Here is a 20665-nt window from a genome sequence, read left to right as displayed (position 1 = left end):
TCAAGTAGCCAACTAGGGACTTCTGTGTCTTTCACATCCTTTTGTGTCTTTCACGTCCTTCGCTTTCCTACTACCAGGATGTGATAGCCTGAGGCTACTCACAAGGTCATCTGACCTGAAAATCCCAAGATGGAGGACAATGCCCGATGGTGTTTTCCTAGTACCTGGCACACCAAGGTATGGCAAAAGTGTAAAACATTTTAATTTCATCATTAATGTTATAAAAGATCATTTCTAATTTGCATGAAAATTATTAGCCAGACCATCAAACCTGTGCTTTTATTGGTATTTTCATCTCAGATAAAGAATGAAATAAGCTTAAGCTTGAAACATCAGTCAATTTAAATTAAAATACTTAGAAAATGTTTATACAAAGTACATTAAAATACGGCATTAAAAACTTCTAGTTTTCATAACGCGCATCAGCCAAAGTTCACATTTTCAGATGAAAACCCAGAGGGGCCTGCCTAAATTTTAGGGGCTGCTGATAAAAGGGGGATACTAGGCCTCATCTTGGATTTCAGTCGCCTTAACCTCAAGCTGCTTGACATACCGACCTGTTTCTTCTTATCATTGAGGTCATTCAGGTCTAATACAGGCTTTGCTAGAAGAGCTGGTCTGTACTCATGGAAGCTTCCAACACAGCCCCACATTGGATGGGGTGATATTGCCCTATCCCCACCTTAGGTAGTGTCCAAGGAGAGGGAACAGGCCTTACATGGTTGTCTCAAATGTTGCAGTTTGGCTCTGAGCCCTAACATTGAGAAGAACTGGGACCAACATAGCCGTCTGAAATCCAGGACTGGTGACTTGGATATGTACACTGTATGGCATTTAGAAAAAGGCAAGTGAATCAAAGATGGCTGCATCACCACTGTTGGGCTATTGAGTCTTCCAGTTTGGTTCTGTACAACAGCTTAGCACACTCTGAAAGAATGTGTCTAAACAACAAATGCCAGACCCTGACATGTCCACTCTTACAAATCCCAATTTTTTGTATGTCTGAGTTCCTTTCAGCACCTTAGATAAGATACAGCACAGGAGAAAATGTATCTTCCATGCACACCTTCCATCCATCCCTGCCTTCTTTATGGTATTTGAGTTCATAGCACAGGCCACCACAAGTCCCAAATGTGGGGTTGGGGACCCTGAGACTAAGAGAACTAGCAGGTTACAATTGCTACTCAATAAAACACTTGCTTCTTTCAGCCACAGTACAGCATCGACAAATCGACATCTGACTCATGCCAAGTTAGTCAGCGACTTGACTCATCTCTGGCTATTTGAGGATGTCAGCCTCGGTGGTAGAGGTATCAGGGTGGAAGGAGTCAGAAATAGCATGGCAGCAGCTAAAAGTACCTGCCCCTACCAGCTCCCTCCATGACTTCAGGAGGAACTACTGACATCATCGTCTCAGAAAAGCAAGACGTCTAGTAAATGTCAGCTAATACTGGAAAGTTGATGTTACAAGGCAAAATGTGAAAGCCTTTGTCCACCCTGAGCCTCAGCGAGGATGCAAGAAACCAGTAGGTTTTGAAAGCATCCTGTACCATTTCCCACACGAGAGTACTTCATCATAACATCGTGTTTGGGAGCATAGTTCTACTTTCATTGTTACACCCTTATGGTGTTTTGCTCCGAAAGAGTGTTTCCACGTATCCTGACATTTCATAAACATCAACTGTGTGGACCAAAGTTGAAACCAGGCAGAAGAAAAATAGAATATAATGCATACCCTGTTTATACTATTGTGGTGTTCATATACTGAATATCCTGCTTCTATTATTGCAGCATTTGTACCAACGTGTATCTTGACTGAATCCATCAGTATCTCACAGGAACAGGTAAGGAGCCTGGAGGGCCTCTAAATTCGTGACTACTATGTGGCCTTAAATTTCTCACAAGAATAATCTATGTCTTAAGTAATAATTAAATTTATGGGGAACTGACTAAACTAGTGAGCTGTCATTTCTTCACACTGAGGATGGAACTTTAGCACTTACCTCACAGGTTGTTAGATTTTAGTCTCTGTAGGTTCTAAAGACAAGATGAGAATGTCTTTGATCAGATTGACACACTGTAGCCTATGTTCCTAATGTGGCTCACTGCTTGCTTTAGTAAATAAAGTTTTGTTGGTAAAAAAAAAGTAATGCTGATCTATTTATCTATTCTGTATGGTAGTTTAGGAAGTACTTTGGTAAGAGTTGAGCCGATGAGATAGCTTCCATGCCCTCAGAGCTGAAAAGGCTTACCAACTGCCTTCTATAGACCCCTAGCTTAGATAATACTTGTCCCTGCAAGGGTTCTTTCTGTGGATTTATAGCTGGCTCCATTTTCTATATTCAAGTCTATTATGTGTCTAGGGAGAGCCCAAGGGTTTGGGTTTACAAGCAGATTTAAAGGCTACTCCAAGTCTATAAGAAAATCCTCAAATTGATTGATTGATAGGCTAAGGAAGAGGAAGCAGCAGAATTGTCTGGAAAGAGACAACAGTAGCAGGTGTCAAAATTTCTGAGTTTTTCCCTAATGTTGGCCATGAGTATTGCCATATCATATGTCTTCTTCTCCTGATTGGGCATGGAAGGAATAACAACCTTCGTATGCATGGATACCTGGGTAGAAAAAGAAATCCCATAATGACATCACTTGGCTTGATTAAAAATTAAGTGCACTAATGAAGTAGTTCCAGAGAAGTTGGAGATGAGATTATCAGCCTAAACCATAGGATACCTGCTAGGACACCAGCTAGGAAACGTCGTAAACAATGAAGCAGAGGCCTATCAGGGCCTGGATATCCATGAACACATGCCATAGTTTGTAATCGACCAATTCTGTTGCCTTCATGGCCCTAATTGCCTCAATCTTTTCCCTAAGCACAGATCCTCCAGGACTTCTGGAGGGAGTCGCTATGAATCCAGCTGCTTTATGGCTCCCTGAGGTAGTGGCCTCCTGGGTAACAACTCGCACACGGAATTGTTACAGGCAGTTTGCATAGTTTGCCGAGAGTTTACCTAGCTGATATTTACCAGGCACTTCCAATAGTCCTGGCACTGTAGGAAGTGCTTTATGAGAATCCCCTATGTAATCATCAAAACAGCCCCTTGAGAAGATCTATTACTATCCCTGTCCTAAAGAGAGTTTAAAGAGATAAAGCAATTTCAACAATGTCACTAGAAAATCTAGCAAGTAATAGAATTATGGTTTGAATCAGTCTCTCTTATAGTTGAAGCCCTTGGCATAAACTATGTCACTGAAATTCAGTGCTGTAGAACTTACAGGCCTAATAGGCTTCTCAAGGACTAGTGTTTTCTCATAGCCAACCTCAGTCTTGGTTTGAAGCCCGGATCTCACTGTCTGGTGCTATACTTCACCTTTTGAAGTAACTCGGAGATCATACTACCTTGGCGATTTGCTCAGTGCCGTAAGTACCTTCCTAATCTTCATCAGCTGTAGAATTTCTGCTGTGCTAGCCAAAAGAAATAAAACTCCCTTACACCTTGGAAATATGGACATGCCAGGCCAGCCCTGAAGCTACCTTCTCAAGGAATCTTGCAGCAAAAATGAATCTGGATACAAGTGCCCCGAATCTTCCCTTCATTTCTCAAAGTATATGTGGTTTTTCCCTAAGTCTCAGTGTTTACCTCTGGAACACAGAGTAATTTTCACCTATTTCACAAAATTCCTTCAGAAAATTATTGCTGTTAGGCAAAAAATGCTCTTGTGAAATTCTGTGGATAGCAAACAAAGGCTAAGGAAGCAACAACTGTTATTTTGAACATTGGCTTTAAAGTTGGTTTACTTTATGAATATGTGTTTGTGTGCTTGTAAGAGTTTATGCATACCACATGTACACTTGTGCCCCAGGAAGGCAGAGAGCCTCGGATAGCCTGGAACTAAAGTCACGGGTGGTTGTGAGCATCCATATGCATTCTGTGAACCAAGCAAGGGTCTTCTGCAAGAGACTTAAATGCCATAAAGGTTACAACTCCTGCTCTCAAAAGGATCTTCAGGGATGTGGGAAAACTAAATACTCGAAGGTTTATTGTCAGTTTCTGTGTCAAGTGAGCTACATTCCAGATGGTAAAAAAGGCAGCAAAATCTTTGTGAAGTTAACCCATGTTTTATTTACATTGGTGTCTGGAAAGATAGAGAAGCTGGTGGGTCTCACTGAAGTTTAGGACATACAGCAAAACTGAGAGAAGAAACAAACAACAAAAGTTTCACCTGGCTGTCAGGTCTGCCCAGGGCCATCCTCAAATGTCAAGTATTAATTAAATGATTCAAGTTCTGCAATACCAGGACCTTGTCCTATTCAATTTCTATCTACTTTTTATCTAAAAATGTCTGAAGTATAAAAAATATTATTAAATGAAAGAATCAATATTGGAATGAGAGAATGAGTCAATGATTTGTTTAAATCTTTGGCAAGTCAGCAACGCTTAGAAAGAGATCTTTCTGATTCCTAAAACTTCCCGGCAAAAGTCTGATATTATGTATATGGAGAAACCTGGATCTATTGCTACACAGCTTTAACAATGTCAGAGTTGGAATTCCCCAACCAGTCTCTTCTTTCCCTGCCAAGTAGTCCAAAGCCAGCTGTGAGGCAGGGCAGTGTAAGAGCCAAGGTTAGCAGGTGGGTTTAGTGGAGCTGAACGGAATCTGAGTTTCTGAGGTCAGCTGCCTGGTATAGCCTCAGAAAGCTGTGCTCTCCCATGGCAGTGGGTCCTAGCGCTCATAGACTCAATATGACAAAGTACAAAGGACCACAAAACTACACAAGCTGCTAATGAACATGTTTAAATACTAATTACAGGTTGAATACTTCCTTTAGGACAGAGCTGAATTGGGTGCTTCTGCAAGCATGGACTATAAGGCTAGTGAGATGCTTATTGGGTAAAAGTGTCTGCCTCACAAATAGGAGGACCTGAGTTGAAATTTCCAGTATCCATGCAAATGTTGGCTGCATTGCACAAATGTCTCCGCTCCTAATGGGACATGGGAGATCAAGACGAAGACATCCCAGAAGCGCATGGCCCTGCTAGCCCGTATGTCTGAAGACAAACGTAAGATAGGCCAAGGAGGACAGTGAGAACCAACATGCTAAGGTTGTCTACTTACCTCCATATGCATGTTGTCTGTGTTAATCCACACACACAAATGCACACACCAGCAAAGACATGCATGTGCTCACATAGAGCCTAGACTCTGTCAACTACGCAAATTCAAATTCAGGATCAGTAAATTAATAGCTATTGAAGTAGATAAGACACTTAGCCTGCCTATTCCTTACTCACATCTTCTGGAAAACCAGAAAGTTACAATTTGTATTGTGTAATGTTGTGATGAAAATAGGAGATAAATATTTATACATGGAAATTACTTAAAATAATACTTGGCATGTAGCAAATAGCAAATCCAGATTTGGAAGACAGTGATGGTAATGATGATAGTTAGTGATGGTGATGGTGCCTATATTATCTTTTGATGCCCCTCACAGCTCATCAAGTAAGATCTTAGTGTGCTTACCATGCCAAATAAATAAACAGTAAAAGCATTGTTATGTATGTATGCATGTATACATATACACATATATTTATATTTATAATTCCCAAGTTGTGCCAGGATCAGGAATGTGTCACTAAGTCCAGTCCTCCTTAACCACAGCAGACATAGAAGAACAGGATTGCATCTACCTATGAGTTAACATGACATGAAACCTTTGAACAAAGAGGAACTATGGTAACTGGTGAGATCCACCTATCCCCACCCTTCACCCCCAGGAGCTAGAATTAGAGCAAAGGAAAACAGAAACAGTGGAAACAAAGTTGGAAAAACTGTGTCTGAAGAGGTCACCAATGAAGTGCCTTGGCGAGTAAAGGGAACTTCAAACATGTAAAACCATCAGAATGTAGAAAACTGCAACAGAGAGTGGACCTAACACATAGAACAAAACAGTAGAAATGGATGTGAAGGAGCCGGGCTGCAACCTTCCAGCTTCCCTCTGTGGGAATCTGCCTTTGGAAAATCTATTGTTTTAAAACGTCAGGAGAGTGTTGTCTCTCCCATCTCCATATGAAGTCCTGCAGGGAACTGCACAGACAGAGCCTAAGAGAAGCTCCACTCTCTAATGCTAGAAAATCTCACCGATGCGGTCATCTTACAGATGAAATAGTGAAGCCTCCAGAAAGGTCAGCAAGTCTTCCCTGAAGTGGTAAAATCAGCATTAGAAGCCTCTGCCTCCAGCTCTAAATCAAGAGCAGGTGTAGTGTAGCCCAGCTCTGCCAGCAGAAGGGACACAGAGAGGGACAGCGTAGGAAAGCGTAGCAACAGGAGGGATGAGCTTCTGAATCTGCAAAAAAGCTCACATACCTGAGCCCAATTCTTCTTGGCAGGAGAAGAACCATTCCATGGTGACAGGTGAGGGAAGTCTGCAAGACAAACTTCACTGAGGTCTGGGCCATACTCTCTGTGAACCCTGGTACCTCTAGGTTTTTGCATAACCGGCTTCCGAACAAGCAGAGCAAAGACATTTGTTTTAGAGAGTTTGTTGACTACTTTAGAAACTGCCTGCCATTTTGTTAATGGAAGGGCAAACATCTAGTGATGCCACTGACAGATGCAGGTATGACCAGGAAGTCAGCCCAGACACTTGACAGAAGCCTTGAATGGCAAGCAAATGAATCAGGATCTGACTGTTGAGTTTTTGACTTGCTATTCCAGTCCTTTCCTTCCCAACGGTATAATGCATACCTAAGCATTTCCATTTGTTTTTTGAAGATCAAAAGATTGGCCTTGCTTAAATAGGGCCTCCTGATTTGAATGACAAAAATAATATTGGTTGACCATAAACCTGCAAAATGACTTTGATTAATGAATTTGCTAATAAATTTTTACAGTAAATTTGCTAAAGGCAAAAGGTACAGAAAAAAGCATTCAGTCCTGTCTCTCATGCCCATTTATGGGACGTCTTTCTGTATATGTTTTGCTTTTATTCGTTAATGAATAAAGCTGTTTCAGCCAGTAGCTTGGCAGAATAGGGCAAGGTGGGAGTTCCAAGCAGGTAGAGGAGGAGAGAGTAGGCAGAGTCAATGAGAAGCCATGTAGCCATCCACAGGAGACAGATGTACTAGAACCTTTCCAGTAAGCCTCAGAAACATGGCAATACACAGATTAATAGAAATGGGTTAATTTAATATATAAGAGTTAGCCAGCAATATGCTTGAGCTATTGGTCAAACAGTATTGAAAATAATTTAGTTTCTGTGTGATTATTTCAGGGGTCTGAGAAGCTGGGAATGAACAAGCAGCCTCTGCCAACTCCTGCGGATCCTGACGGCAATGATTTCCACGTTTGAGACCATTCTCCTATATCCCATGTGCTTGCGTTCTAGATATGAAAGAAACCAATCTTCAAACAAAATGACGTATGATGGTTGAATAACTGTATGGCCTTGAGAAGAACAGTAGGAGCTAGGATGGAGACTCTCAACACAATGCCATTGTGCGCCTTGTAAAGAGGATCCACCCACTGGTGGCTCTGGGAAGGTTTTGGACTAACAGGACCCAAAGGTTGCTTTTCCAGAATGAACCTCTCTTAAATGTCCTTCTCTATTTAAAAGACTCTAGAACTTTCTAGTAGTACCAGCAGGGTTTTTTTTTTGTACCCCAGATTTGATATTTATGATATTTTTCTCAAAAGAGAACTTTGCTCCTTAAGTTGTGACACTCCCAGGATCAGGAATCTTAAGGGTTGTAGCCTCTGAGAATTCTGACAGGAACCTGAGGATGGTTGGCTTCACACACCTAGGGACAGTGGTCCTGGACAGCGCTTACCCCTGACTGACTGGCTTGTCCATAGAATATTCAGAAGGACACATAGAAACCCAAAGACATTTTACTACACACACAAAATTTTAAATTGTGTGCAAGAAAGCTAACGTTTAAAAGACATTCTCTAGTAGTAAAAGTAAACCCAATAAAAACTACCCAGACAATAGACAGATAGACAGACAAAACTGAAGGCTGGTTGCTGTGAAAAATTTAACCAATCTATGCGCATTTAGGAAATTTATTAACATTGCTATCTTTAATTACAACCATGAAATACAGAGACAATACATTTACATTCTATTATGCACCATTAGATTCTTTTTACATACTCGAAAAAGAAAAATGGGCATCATACGGCAAATCAGTAGAAGAACCATGCAGAAATCTAAATTTGCACAGTTTCTGACTATCTGATGTAAATCGTGTCAAAATCTAGTCTTCTGTGGAATAAACAATTTGCCTTGTTGCTGAAGGGTTTTTTTTTCCACTTTTGGTTTAAAATTCACACTCAGTTTTGATTCATCGATTCTGCTACCACTTGTTCAGAGTTTGCAAACGTGGATGCTTCTGTGCTGTCATGGTTCTAAGTGTCAATTATGCTGTAAATTTTGGAATAAATCTCTTCAGCCAGTGTGAATCATGCAGGAGGTTAAAATATATCCTTTGGCCCTCAAAGCAATAATGTAAGATTTCAGAAGAGAAATCCAATTATTGAACGCAAGGAAGAAATGGTGACTCTTTTGAAAAACTAATTCAAAAATTTTAGGATGTGATTGAAAGGAAAATGAAACTTTTTCAAAGTTTTAAATTGCCAAGCGCCCGGCTGGAGTATTGGTTTTGCTCAAGCCCTATGATTTGGCCGATGACAGATTCATATATGGCCCGGTAGGAGAGACAACTTGCACGTTCTCGTTCATGTCATCTCGAAGGATACAAAAAGACACCTTTATTAGACATTCTATCGTTCCTTACATGTTGTGTTTGAAATAAAATGTAGTGAAAGCAAAATATGACAGTAAGCACTAGCCCCTGCATGAAGGCAGCATGCCCGAGGAAAGAGTGGCTACAGATGAAGAAATGTAAACTCCAGGTTTTCGCAAACCCCTCATTCCCTCTATACATTCTGGGAATATTTGGGACTACCTGCCAAACTTTTAAATATAAAACTTCTTAGTGGGAGATAAAAAGTGGGGCATATTCATATTTTGATAATAGCATTAGTTTTTTCCCAAATGATTCTATTTTGAACCAGTCTGAAAAGTGCATCATTAATGATCATTAGAGTTCATAAAAAATAGCCCTGGTATTGTTGTTGTCTAAGAGATCTGGGGTGATATCATGCATGTGCAGATCACTGTCCAAAACTATGACTGGCCAAAAGGTTTTACTATCTTCTGATATTTATCAGGCCACTACTTCAGACGCCTCCCATAGCTGTCGACGTTACCGCTAAAGGATATGGTATAAAGTGAATAAAATACAATCTACCCATCCCCGGTCTCTTCAGAAGAGGCCATCAGAGATTCTCGGAATGACATCTTCAAACAGGATACCCTCAGGCTTGATTCCTGAGCTGAGGGCAGATCCTCAACTTCAGGCTTTGAAACTGTTTCTGGAGAAGCAGCCTGAGGATGGCAAGGTAGCGTGTGTGTGTGTGTGTGTGTGTGTGTGTGTGTGTGTGTGTGCGTGTGTGTGGTGAGGGGGTGTGTGGTATGAGGGTGTTGTGTGTGTGTGGTGTGTGGGTGTGTGGTGTGTGGGAGTGTGGGGGTGTGGTGTGGGGGTGTTTGGTGTGTGGGTGTGTTTTATGTGGGTGCTTGGTGTGTGGGTGTGTGGTGTGTGAAATGGGAAGGGAGCAGAACAGGGAGGACTGGTGTGTTGTGGGCTCCACTGAGGAGCCATTTCCCCACACCGATGGACGGGAAGGCAGCTATCTTCAGTGCACTCTGAAATTCCACTCCCAGGCTGAAGTCAAAGACTTTTTGAGTATTTATAAGGATGAGATCTGACCACACCCAAAAGGCTAAGCTCAAGGAAACATCACACTTGCCAGCTTCATCCTTCCCGTGTACCCTTTGCACCTCCACCTCCTCCAGCCTGCCTAAAAAGGAGATACAGTAAATGAAAAGGAAGCTGAAAGAAATATCCATTTTATTTGGAAAATTGTGGGAAAATTATGACCACATTGGGTAACTAGAAACTTATTATCAAAAAGATCTGAAAGCTAGCTCTGGGGCTGATGTTTCCTCTTCATTCCAATGTCAACTGCCCTCTAATTCCCACTCAGGGCTCTGAGCAGAGCCATTAACTGTGGAGTGCAGCTCACAGGGATTTCTACAGCACGATGTATTACCTGAAGCCCTGCGGCACTCTTGATCAGCATCTTTCTCTAAAGCCACTGACGAACATGCATGCACACACATGTTGCATTCTGGAGCACTGGTTAGAACACTGCATTCTAAGGATAGATGGTAGGGTCCTGGCTGCACTGACTGTGTGGCCACAGCCTCTAGAGCAAGCTGCAGGCTGCCTTGGGCCAGTTCTTTATCCTGTATCCTTTCCCCTGCCAAACACCCTTTCTCACATAGCCTTGTCTTAATCTCTGGTAGTCAGGGGCTGATGTTCTGACATAACCACACCAAACGTTCATCCTTGGAATTTTGTATGGTTTTCTTACCTTGGCATTTTTAAAAATTTTGGTATGACAAAGACAAGCCCTTTGTAACTGGCTTGAATCAAACAGAAACAGAACTAAAGTTACTTATGAGCACAGGTCGGGGGTAGCTGGGTTGATGGAAGAAAATGGTATTATCAAAGTGAAGGTGATGTAGTCCCTGACTACCAGGGTATGCCTTCTTGATCTCACCACTCTCTGGAAGCCATAACCACACTGAAGAAGATGATCTTCCCTGACATAGCATAGAGCTCTAGATTAAGGGTCCATAACTTCTCTCCCCCATGAGTTGACTGATTAATTTCAGTTGTGAGGTAGAGTAGCTTCCTTTCTCCCACTTCATTTATGGCCTTACCTGGACATTGGAGCTTCTCATTTCCTGTAGTTTAAACAACACACCTGGGTCCACGAAGGTAACCTATCCTGCCAGTTATCTATGAGGACACTGACTGAAGAAGAAATGAAAGGTTTATATTCTGAGAAATTTTAAACCAGTATTTTAAAAAATAAGACTCACTTTATTGTAAAGAACTTGTAATGGGCAGAATGCAGGAAGATGAGTTATAAAAAGGGGATATGAAACTATTTGCTTTTCTTGTTTTTACTTTACCACGGATTTCTTCTTTATTTTCTGGGTAAATATGGGCATAAAATGAAATTGATTATGAAAGCATAAAATCCAAAGTGAAGCTTCATGGCTATTTTAACTATACAAAAGTTCGGTCAGATGTATATACATTGGGTCTGTCTGTGCAAGTACCTACTTGAATGACTAGGTTAATATAGATAGGCCAGGTTTTTTATGGGGAAAGTTTTCATCCTAAATTTTGGATAATGAAGATTTTCAAGCTATATAAAATGTACCGATTTTTTCATGGTTGCCGTCAGTAACAAAACATGCAGAACTTACCCTGTTCTCTGCACTAGGTCAGGCTAATGTGGTGCTGGGTAGAACTAAATAATATGTAATGAGACCAGAGCAAGAGAACAATTAAAATTAAACCAAGACTTAGGCCAGGCCAATATGAGCATATTAGCATTGAGGTAGCAGGATCCTAAGCACATAGCCCATGTGTAATCAGTCAGGTGTCAACCAACTCTCAGAACCTCTTATAAACAGATAATGCATTGGCTCACCAATACATTCATGTCAAATAAAATGGGCATTTTCTGTCTCCATTGAAAATGTAACATTTGCTACACAAATATTGATGATGCATTAGCCATGTGAAAAACATTCTTCTATTGCTAAGTATTCACCAGTAAGTGAAATATTACCCCAAACCCCTCACCCGTCACAGCCTGTCATTATAGCATTTATTTTTATTGTTGTTCCTAAATTCAGGTTCCTAGTACTTTAAGAAGAATTTTACCATGTTCTTGAGACTTTACATTTCCATGTAGATATGATGATGGTGATGAAGTTTTGGAACTGGGATAGAAAGCATGTATTGGCATACCCTTTACTATTGATAAGTGAAACCAGGGTGCTGATTTCTTGTGGTTGGGAGAAAAGACAGAAGATTTGGTAGTAACAAACAGTTGAGAGAGTCAATCATCCAGAGAATCAATCATCCAACAAACCTTCATGGGGTAAGTATTTTAATTTATTCCAGAATATTAACTGAATAATTCTTTTCTAAGACTTTCTGATAATACCTAAGGTTTGAAAAAGCTTCTCCATCACTGGACAGTGGTGACGGACACCTTTAATCCCCACACTTGGGAGGCAAAGCAGAAGCAGGAGGGTCTCAGTGAGTTTGAGGCCAGCCGGGTCTACAAATCAAGTTCCAGGACAGCCAAGACTGTTACATAAGAAACCAAAATGCTTCTCCATATATGTGTATGTTTCTAGGCTTAGGATTAGGAAGGACAGTTGGAAAATGATGCTGTAAAAATGGACGCAACTGTGATCTACAGAAAAGGGCTGGACTGAGCTCCTGGAGTTCAGCTAAAGAGCGAGAGGAGGGATCATATGAGTAAGGCATGGTCAAGATTATGATGGGGAAAACCACAGAGACAGTTGACTCAAGCTAATGGGAGCTCACCAACTCTGGACTAATAGATGGAGAACCTGCATGGGCCAAAATTAGGTCCTCTGAATGTGGGTGACAGTTATGCAGCTTGATCTGTTGGGAGGGGGGCTGGGAATGGGACCAGGTACATGACCTACTTTATTTGGAGCCCATTCCCTATAGTGGGATACCTTACTCAGCCTTGATACCAAGGGTCTGGGGGCCTGGTCCTGCCTCAATTTGGTATGCCAGACTTCATTGACTCTCCAAGGGAGGCTTTACCCCCTCTGCAGAGTGGATGGGGACTGGGATGGGGGGAGGTAGGGGTGCAAAAAGGGAGGTGAGGGGAAACTGGGGTTGGTATATAAAGTGAAAAGAATTTTAAATAGATAAAGAAAAAAGAAATAACTACAACTTTTATGGCCCACGTGGATGCATTCCCCACAAATGAGAAGTTTACACGTCAGCATGTTCAATGACCTTTATGGATTTGTATTTTAAACAGCTACATCTATTGTGTTGGTTTAAATGTCCCCTTCCCCTGAAAGACTCTTAGGTTGGAAGCATGGTCTCTAGAATGTCAATAATGGTGGGTGGTGAAGCCTCTGGGAAGTCCCCTATTGATCAGCAGAATGCCCTAGGAGGGAACTATAGTGCGTCTCTGGCTTTCAACATGTTTAGGACATGACCACGTCCACACTTGGCCCCATCATAGCTATCTGTCATGATATGATAGAGCAGAGAAGGTCCTCACCAGAGAAGAACTGACGCGGAGACCTGACCCAGAGAACTGCAGGCTTCTTTGTAAGTCGTCACCTAAGATATTTTGTTATCACAGCAAGAAACCGACGAATAAGGTGCTGACACCAAGACTCTTAATATCAAGGTAAACACCAGCTATGTGTGACTGGAAGGCTGGGGTTAGCCTGCTCTTACCATGACTGAGATGTGTAGGATCCTTAGTTCCTCTTCTGCTGACTCATGTTGGGGTTCTTCTGTTGGTTCTTGTCCAGGGAGGCTAGGAGCTCCATCTTGGTGATGGATGTGAAAAAGCAAAGTACCATTCTCCAGCCATTGCTGCCTCCAGCGCACCAGAGGGATGTCCTCCGTATTCCCTGAGATCTCTAGAGGGGGGAAAACACACCAAAATTACAGGGTAAGATTTTGTACTAGACCAAGATTCCATAGTACTGGTTTCTGGTACCAACAAACCAATTCTGTCTGCAGACAACAAAGGGTTCTGACCGCAGGTAGACTTATTGCTGCTTATAAAACTCAAGGAGGACAAGAGATCTAGAGAAGAGGAGAATTATCCCCCACAGGTCTTTCTATGATATATCTAGTGAGCCAGACTCTCACCCAGTGAGATAAATACTGACGTGAAAATTCAAGTTCTCCCACTCATTCTGTGATCAATAGCATCCTTTACATTGCACAGTTTGAACACCTGATAATCCCCGGGGGTAAATACAAGGTTGTTTGCCTCTTGTAAATCTGGATGTGTGAGCTATGCAGCAATTATTCCTAGATGCCCATGAATCTACCAAGGAGAAAGTCGGTAATTATTGTGCAGAGAACTGGCATTTATGGAGCAGTCCTGGGAGGTTACGGAAGAGCCACTGGGGCTGATGGCATGTTTTTGAAGCCATGCGCATAGGCTGCATAGTCCATGGGAGATGTCTGATAACTTGTCATGACAGGAAAAGAAGTGTTTTCACTCTTTTTTGTTTGTCTCTTCAGTTTTGCAAAGCAGATGTGATGTGCGAAGAAAGTGGTGTGAATTGGACCCTGATCACAGGTATAAACACCCATTCACTTCTCAGGGATTTGGATGAAAGCTAGGCTATCATCAATAGAAAAATACCTAAAAACTCTGTTGCCTTCTGCACTGTAGTACAAGCTATGGTGATGTAGGAAGTCCTTCTGTTTATGTGCTGCTTTTATGGTTTAATAAATAAAGAAACTGCTTTAGCCTATAACAAAGCAGAACTTGGCCAGGTGGGGAAAACTAAACTGAATGCTGGGAGAAAGAAGGTGGGGTCAGTGAGAAGCCATATAGCTCCATAAGAGACAGTAGAGGCAGGTAAGCCACAGCCTTGTGGTGATACACAGATTAATGGAGATGGGTTAATTTAAAATATGAGTTAGCCAGAAATATGCTTAAGCTATTGGCCAAACAGTATGGCAAATAATATAATGTGTGGTTATTTTGGGGATGAGCAGCTGGGAACAAAAAAGTGGCCTCCTAAAACACTATGGTGCTGCTGCAGGAACACCCTGGGTACATACCCTCTTTTCTCTTAGTCCTAAGCGATATCACATTGGGCATCGTATAATAGAGAAAATGGATTAATCTACCTTCTCCAGGACTTTGCTTAACCTTCAGACCATGTTTCCCTTAACAACTACTACAACCCCAAAGGGGGACCAGTGTTCTGCTATACACACTTTAACAAATCACCACTTTATAAAATTTCATTTTTAAAAGGCATACTTCTTCTCTCAAAATTTATTAGCTTTAGCCAAAAATTATGACATAGATATAAAAAAGATTTAATAGACACATTTAGAATATTTTCTCATCAAGTATCACAACCACAAAGAGGAAAGCAACTTTAAATATGTATAGAATTTATAATTATCCTTCACTATTTATGAAAGAGCTGGTATTATTTATTGATTTAATAGTCACAGACCAGACATGCACTATGCACCATGCCCTGTACTAGGCACTCAGGTTCTAATTGAAATGATGACCTTCACAATGTTTTAAAGCAGTCCACCATGAGTGAATATGCATAATAAATCCTGTGGGACTGTGAGTGGAGGAACTGACCTCAGAAAAACATGCAAGAAGGTAAAGAAATGGTCTTCTCTGAGGAAATAGATGCCTCATGGTTAATCGAAAAGGGAAAGGGATGATCAGGCAACCAAAGGAGGATAAGAGGAAGGAACAGATATCTTCTTTCGTCTTCTCTGCAGGTCACTGAGGTTCTGTATGGGACACAGTCATTGACCTACCCCTGAAAGGCACTGGTATGATGGCCTCCCTCATTCAACAGCACGCTCCCCAGGGAGAAGAGTAAATTGAGACTGTGAGGGAGAGCTGCCGACAAAGAATCCCCCTTCATGCTTGGCCCTTCTTTTCTGTTGCCTAAAAGGCTCTGTCATCTGTCAGGCTGGTATATCATCTGAGATCTTGCATATGATTGGCCTAGAATCCAGGGAGCTTCAGAAGGCAAAGAGATGGAGAAGAAAAGATTTGCGTTTCAGACCTGGGTTTCAGAAGGCATTTCTGCATTTGTTTCTGGGAGCGGTGATACTGGCTTCCCACATCCACCCTTCCTCTAAAGAGTCTTCCACATTCAGAATTGAGGAAACACCCTTGGATGCATCTCTGAAGGTAAGCATTTAAGGCAGCAAGAGTCCAACAAATTGAGTGCAGGCCCAATAATCAACGACTCTTGCAGGCACATGGCTGTATATCCTGCAGGCACCGTTCATGCTTTTTCATCCATCAATGTACTAGAAGACTCCTTACAAATGCACCCTCCCCTACAAACATATCCTCCCCAAGCTCCTGTTTGACCACTGCACAGGGAACCAAAGTCTGTATTTATCTCAGCAGAGATAAAAATCATCAGTATTCCAGAACCCACCAGTGCATTTATGGTGTAATCAAGCCCAGCTTCTTTTCAAGAACCATCTCCACCTAGTCTAAGATTTATCCCAGACATGTCTGCATGCCACTCAGCCCCTTCTATAATTATTCAAAAGGATGTAGCACCTGTCCCTTTAAATCACTTCACAAACTAGATTTTGTTTCCCAGCAGATCTTCATCAAGTAGGTCAGACTCATTACCTCTGCTTTAACCAAGCTAGCAAAAATAAGGAAGTACCTGAACCAAAGACACCCAACCTGACAGAGGACAGGGACAGAGAAACCATTAGATGCCCTCTACTCCTTTCACAAAGCAGAAAACATGACCTAAGAATATGTAGAGACACATACACACCCCCCCCACACACACACACAGAGAGAGAGAGAGAGAGAGAGAGAGAGAGAGAGAGAGAGAGAGAGAGAGAAAGAGAGAGACAGAGAGAGACAGAGACAGAGAGAGAGAGAGAGAGAGAGAGAGAGAGAGAGAGAGAGAGAACACCTTAAAGTACAAAGGCCATGTGGTGTTTTATGACCTTAACAGCTATAATAATCTAATCTTTTGTTCCAGATTTTAGTATTGCATGACTTATTTTTAAACTGAAATACAATATAAATGCCATAAGATCACCTTTTAATTTAGTGAGATTTTGTGTATTCATCATGTTGTATAACCCTCACCCACTGTCTAATTCTAGAACATCTTCATCAGCTCACTAAAAAACTTTATACCTATGAACAGCTACTATATTTCAATGAAGAGGCACGTGTTGCTTTTCACGGCACTAGGCATGGGGGTACCAAAGAAAGAAGAGGAGCAGCACAGACTCTGACAAAGTGCTCCATGGGGGCAGCGAGGCTAGCACAGTCTGGTAGTGGCTTCCAGGCTAACCCTCTAAACCCTTCTGTGGGTTAAACATTCCCATCCCTGGGAATGGTGATATCATTATTCTGCATAGACTTGGCTCACTGTGGAGGGCAAGAGAAGGAAGGAAAGAGGGCACCATGTCTGTCATGAGCATTCATCAATTCTTAGTTTCAAGATCATTACGAGATGATAGTTTCTTACTTGGCATTTTCCCCTCTCCTCATAGGATCTGACATGAAAGAGCTCAAATGCTAAACTAGCAACGTATTTATATTTACGCTATATCTGGCTCAATCAGCTGATGAAAGACCAAGTAGGACATAGTAAATGCTCTGCCAACCATCAGGTTTGAAATCTGAGCTTGGAACATTACACGCTGGTGTGAATGCCCCTCCCCCAAGAGAACTATAATCCAAGCCAGTCCTGAGACTCCAAGGGTATTACTGGGGAGGTGATAAAATGGTTACTCCAATCCAACCATTGCCACTGAGGCTCACTCAGGACCTTTGTGGCAATTTACTGAATGAAACAAATGCCAATAGGACCCTTTATGGTTATTTCCAGATGTCACAGGTCCCGTAGTTGTCACAAGCACTGATCCTTTCAATACACAGTAGGGCTGAGGTCTCCAGAAAGGGAAGGCTGTCCCATCTCTCTCCATGTTTATCCTTGCTCCTACAAACCTCAGGTCTTCATTATCTCCCCAAATCCTGCTATACGAAGAAAGCAGAGCTCCACTCCTTCTTGTGTACAACAAATATTCCAAGAGCACATTATGTTTGTCATGGTTGGAAATCAAACCATGTATTCCTACTCTCCAAGAGCAAGAAATTTCAGACGTGGCCAGGGCTAAGCGACAGAAATGCTGCGTGTCAGGTGAGACCTTGACTGATGGGAAGTAAGAAAACGGTGGAAGATACTGGGGACACACTTGTAGCTGAAGGCCACAGTATGTGCAAGGGAACAGAAGGATGATGCACGTGGTCAGAATCACAGGAGGTCTAGTTAAGCTGCAGGGGTGTGGGATATGGAGGAGAACCTCAGAGGACCTACTCTCAAAATCCAGATTAATGGCACTTGTAAGAGTCTTGAATGCCTTCCTAAGGAGTTCACAGCAAGGGAAAAGTCATTCCCAATTCTATTAGGCAAAAGCATGAACCAAGTTAATGATCAACAAGACTCGGAATGAGAATGGCATTCTTCAGTGACTAGATAAAGAAGTGGGACTCAGGAGGACTGGCCATGATCTGAGGAACTTTGAGCAAGCTTCTTAACTCTGAGCTTCCTCATCTCTGGGAAGATGCAACCATGTAGATGACCTTCAAGAGTCCTTGATAACTTTGATGATCACATGGGCACCATCATGTTAAGTTTAATGTTACCAATAATGTCAAACCTCTTCTCAGATCTGAAGCACATGGGTTGAGAAGATGTGTGTATAGACTTAAAGATATACACCCAACATCACATTGTACCCCAGTCTGTTGAGGAAGACCTTCATCACACGGCTGCAAACATCTGGTTCCACAAGAGACCACTGGCGCTGCATGTCCCCAGAGAACTGTACTGGTGGGGCGTTGGGCAGGGAAAGTTCTAGGAGAGAAAATTTGGGTTGGAAAAGGCAGAGTGAGATGATATCACTTTTAATGAGCCTTAGTCATTGCTCTAATGATAGCTTGTGGGCTGAGAGTTTGTCGTCTCTTTGTGGGGTTACGTCAGGACACTCAAAACTTTGTTGAAGAAATTGTTCCCCCTGGTGTTACAACATGCCCTCACTCTCCACATGCCTTCTCCCTTCTTCGTGCATGTCTTCATGCTGAGAGGACCTGATCTGAGTTGTCAAGAAACATCAAGTCAGTATCAGAATCTTCTCCTAAGCACCAGATCCGCCATGCCCTCCTTCAGCGAACTAGACAATTCCAACTGGAGTATAAATTTAATTGGGAAAATTCTTAAGGAGCATTTAATTCGGCGAATTGCTTAGAGTATGTGAGAACAGTCTGGGCGTCTTGGGACCCCTTTTCACTGCTAGCAAGCCTGAGATTCCAGCTGAGTTCTGCTGAGTCGTAATGAGGTGGTGTGGTTGCTGAGGTCAAGGCAGAAGCTGGCATTAACTTGTTCATGCCTGGCTTCATGTGGAGGGCACCTGCTGAACTGATCCTGTCATCTTTCAAGGTTCATGTTGACACCCCTGGCAGCCATTCCTTCTGTTGAAGGGCCTTGTTTAGATTTTCAAACTTAGTTTCGTCTTCACACAACCTTTTCTTGAAAACAAATCTAAAATGCTTTCTGAGGGACTCCCCCAAGAATAGATGAGCTCCACTGAAGGAACAGTAGCAGGCACCACTAAGAAGGTCCTTGCTAGCAAGGGATGGGGGTATCTTCAATTTACTTAGATTTATTGGTTATTTTGTATGATATTACAAATGCCTTTATTTAATTTGTGAAATAATTTCATGTAAAAGAGAACATCTCTGAAAATAAAACTGAGCTCCACCTCCACTATATGCTATCCCAAGGGCCATTGTGAGTTTCCTTGTGTGACAAAAATTAATTTTGGGGGGAAGGTGATGCAGTAGGTCACAGCAGCTACTGCTAAGCATCAACACCATAGCACCACTGTAAAAAGTCAAATGTGGGCACAGGCCTGTGTCCCAGCACTAGGAGACTACAGGAACAGTCGGATCACAAAGGCTTGCTCACCATCAAAAACAAAAATCCCACTGAGCTTCAGGTCAGAAGACTGTCTCAGAGGAATAGGCAGAGTTTGATAGAAGAGAAAATCCGATACCTAACCTCCAAAGATGTGCACACACAAACAAAAATATTGAGGTCACATCATTAATAGTGCTAACCAACCAGCTACATCGAAATGTAACAGTTGTGTCCTGTTCTTCTGATAGTGACTATTAAAAATATTAGGAAAGCTGGGCCTAGGACAGAACTAGTCTATTTCATTTTAATTTCCTTTCGTTCTTTTTTTAAAACTTTCCCTTTCCATTCCCTACTTTTGGTGCTTGAAAGATATTGATGGTAGGTCCAGTTTTCCACATGGTTTCATTATGCTCTTCTGACTCAAACTATTAACCGTGGTATTAACTTTCAACACCTTTGTAAGGAAATCGCCTGCTTAAGTCAGGGGTTAATAACAGTCAGGGATCACTAATTATCTAGCAAATCTCCACCCTGGTAGCAAATGTGATACCAGGCTTTAATGTCCCTGGAACAGCAGCCTCTAAAGACCTCAACTTGTTTCATAAACATAATGACAGCAGCACATTAGTGTCTTTGCCATCTGTGAAGGAAGATGAGGGGCAGACAGAGGAGATGTAAACAGAGAGAAAGGACAAAGGGAAGAGACGCGAGGCGATGAGACCAGCCTTGGGCTGAGGTACTGCGAACCTCTCTCTCACCACAGGGACCAGCTGCTTTGGAGTTCTGATGTGGAATGATCCCACATCCGAGAGCAGAACCATATAAGACTGCTCACTCCGCTGGGTCTGAATTCAGTCCAGATGCCAGGAGCGCTGATGCTTTGCATGGAGTGTGTGTGTGCCTGCTAATGCTTAGCTAAGAGGACAAAATGTGAGATCCCAGAGCCAGAGAATTCTTTTGTGAAGATGT

The 20665-nt window shown here is 42.1% G+C and overlaps 1 protein-coding gene across 2 annotated transcripts in view; it reads right to left on the bottom strand.

The window, feature by feature from the left end:
- The window catches only part of Astn1 (astrotactin 1), a 329272-nt gene that overhangs the window by 191627 nt on the left and 116980 nt on the right, over positions 1-20665 (bottom strand). For both annotated transcript variants that reach the window (XM_075988353.1, XM_075988352.1), the window contains exon 2: positions 13452-13639. In XM_075988353.1, coding sequence (XP_075844468.1) covers positions 13452-13639 — 188 coding nt within the window. The remainder of the gene's footprint in view (positions 1-13451; positions 13640-20665) is intronic.

This window comes from Microtus pennsylvanicus, chromosome 10 (genome assembly GCF_037038515.1).
Source record: "Microtus pennsylvanicus isolate mMicPen1 chromosome 10, mMicPen1.hap1, whole genome shotgun sequence".
In the NCBI taxonomy this organism is placed as follows: Eukaryota; Metazoa; Chordata; class Mammalia; order Rodentia; family Cricetidae; genus Microtus; species Microtus pennsylvanicus.
The sequence above is the reverse complement of the archived record's forward strand: the minus strand, read 5'-3'. Positions and strand labels throughout refer to the sequence as shown.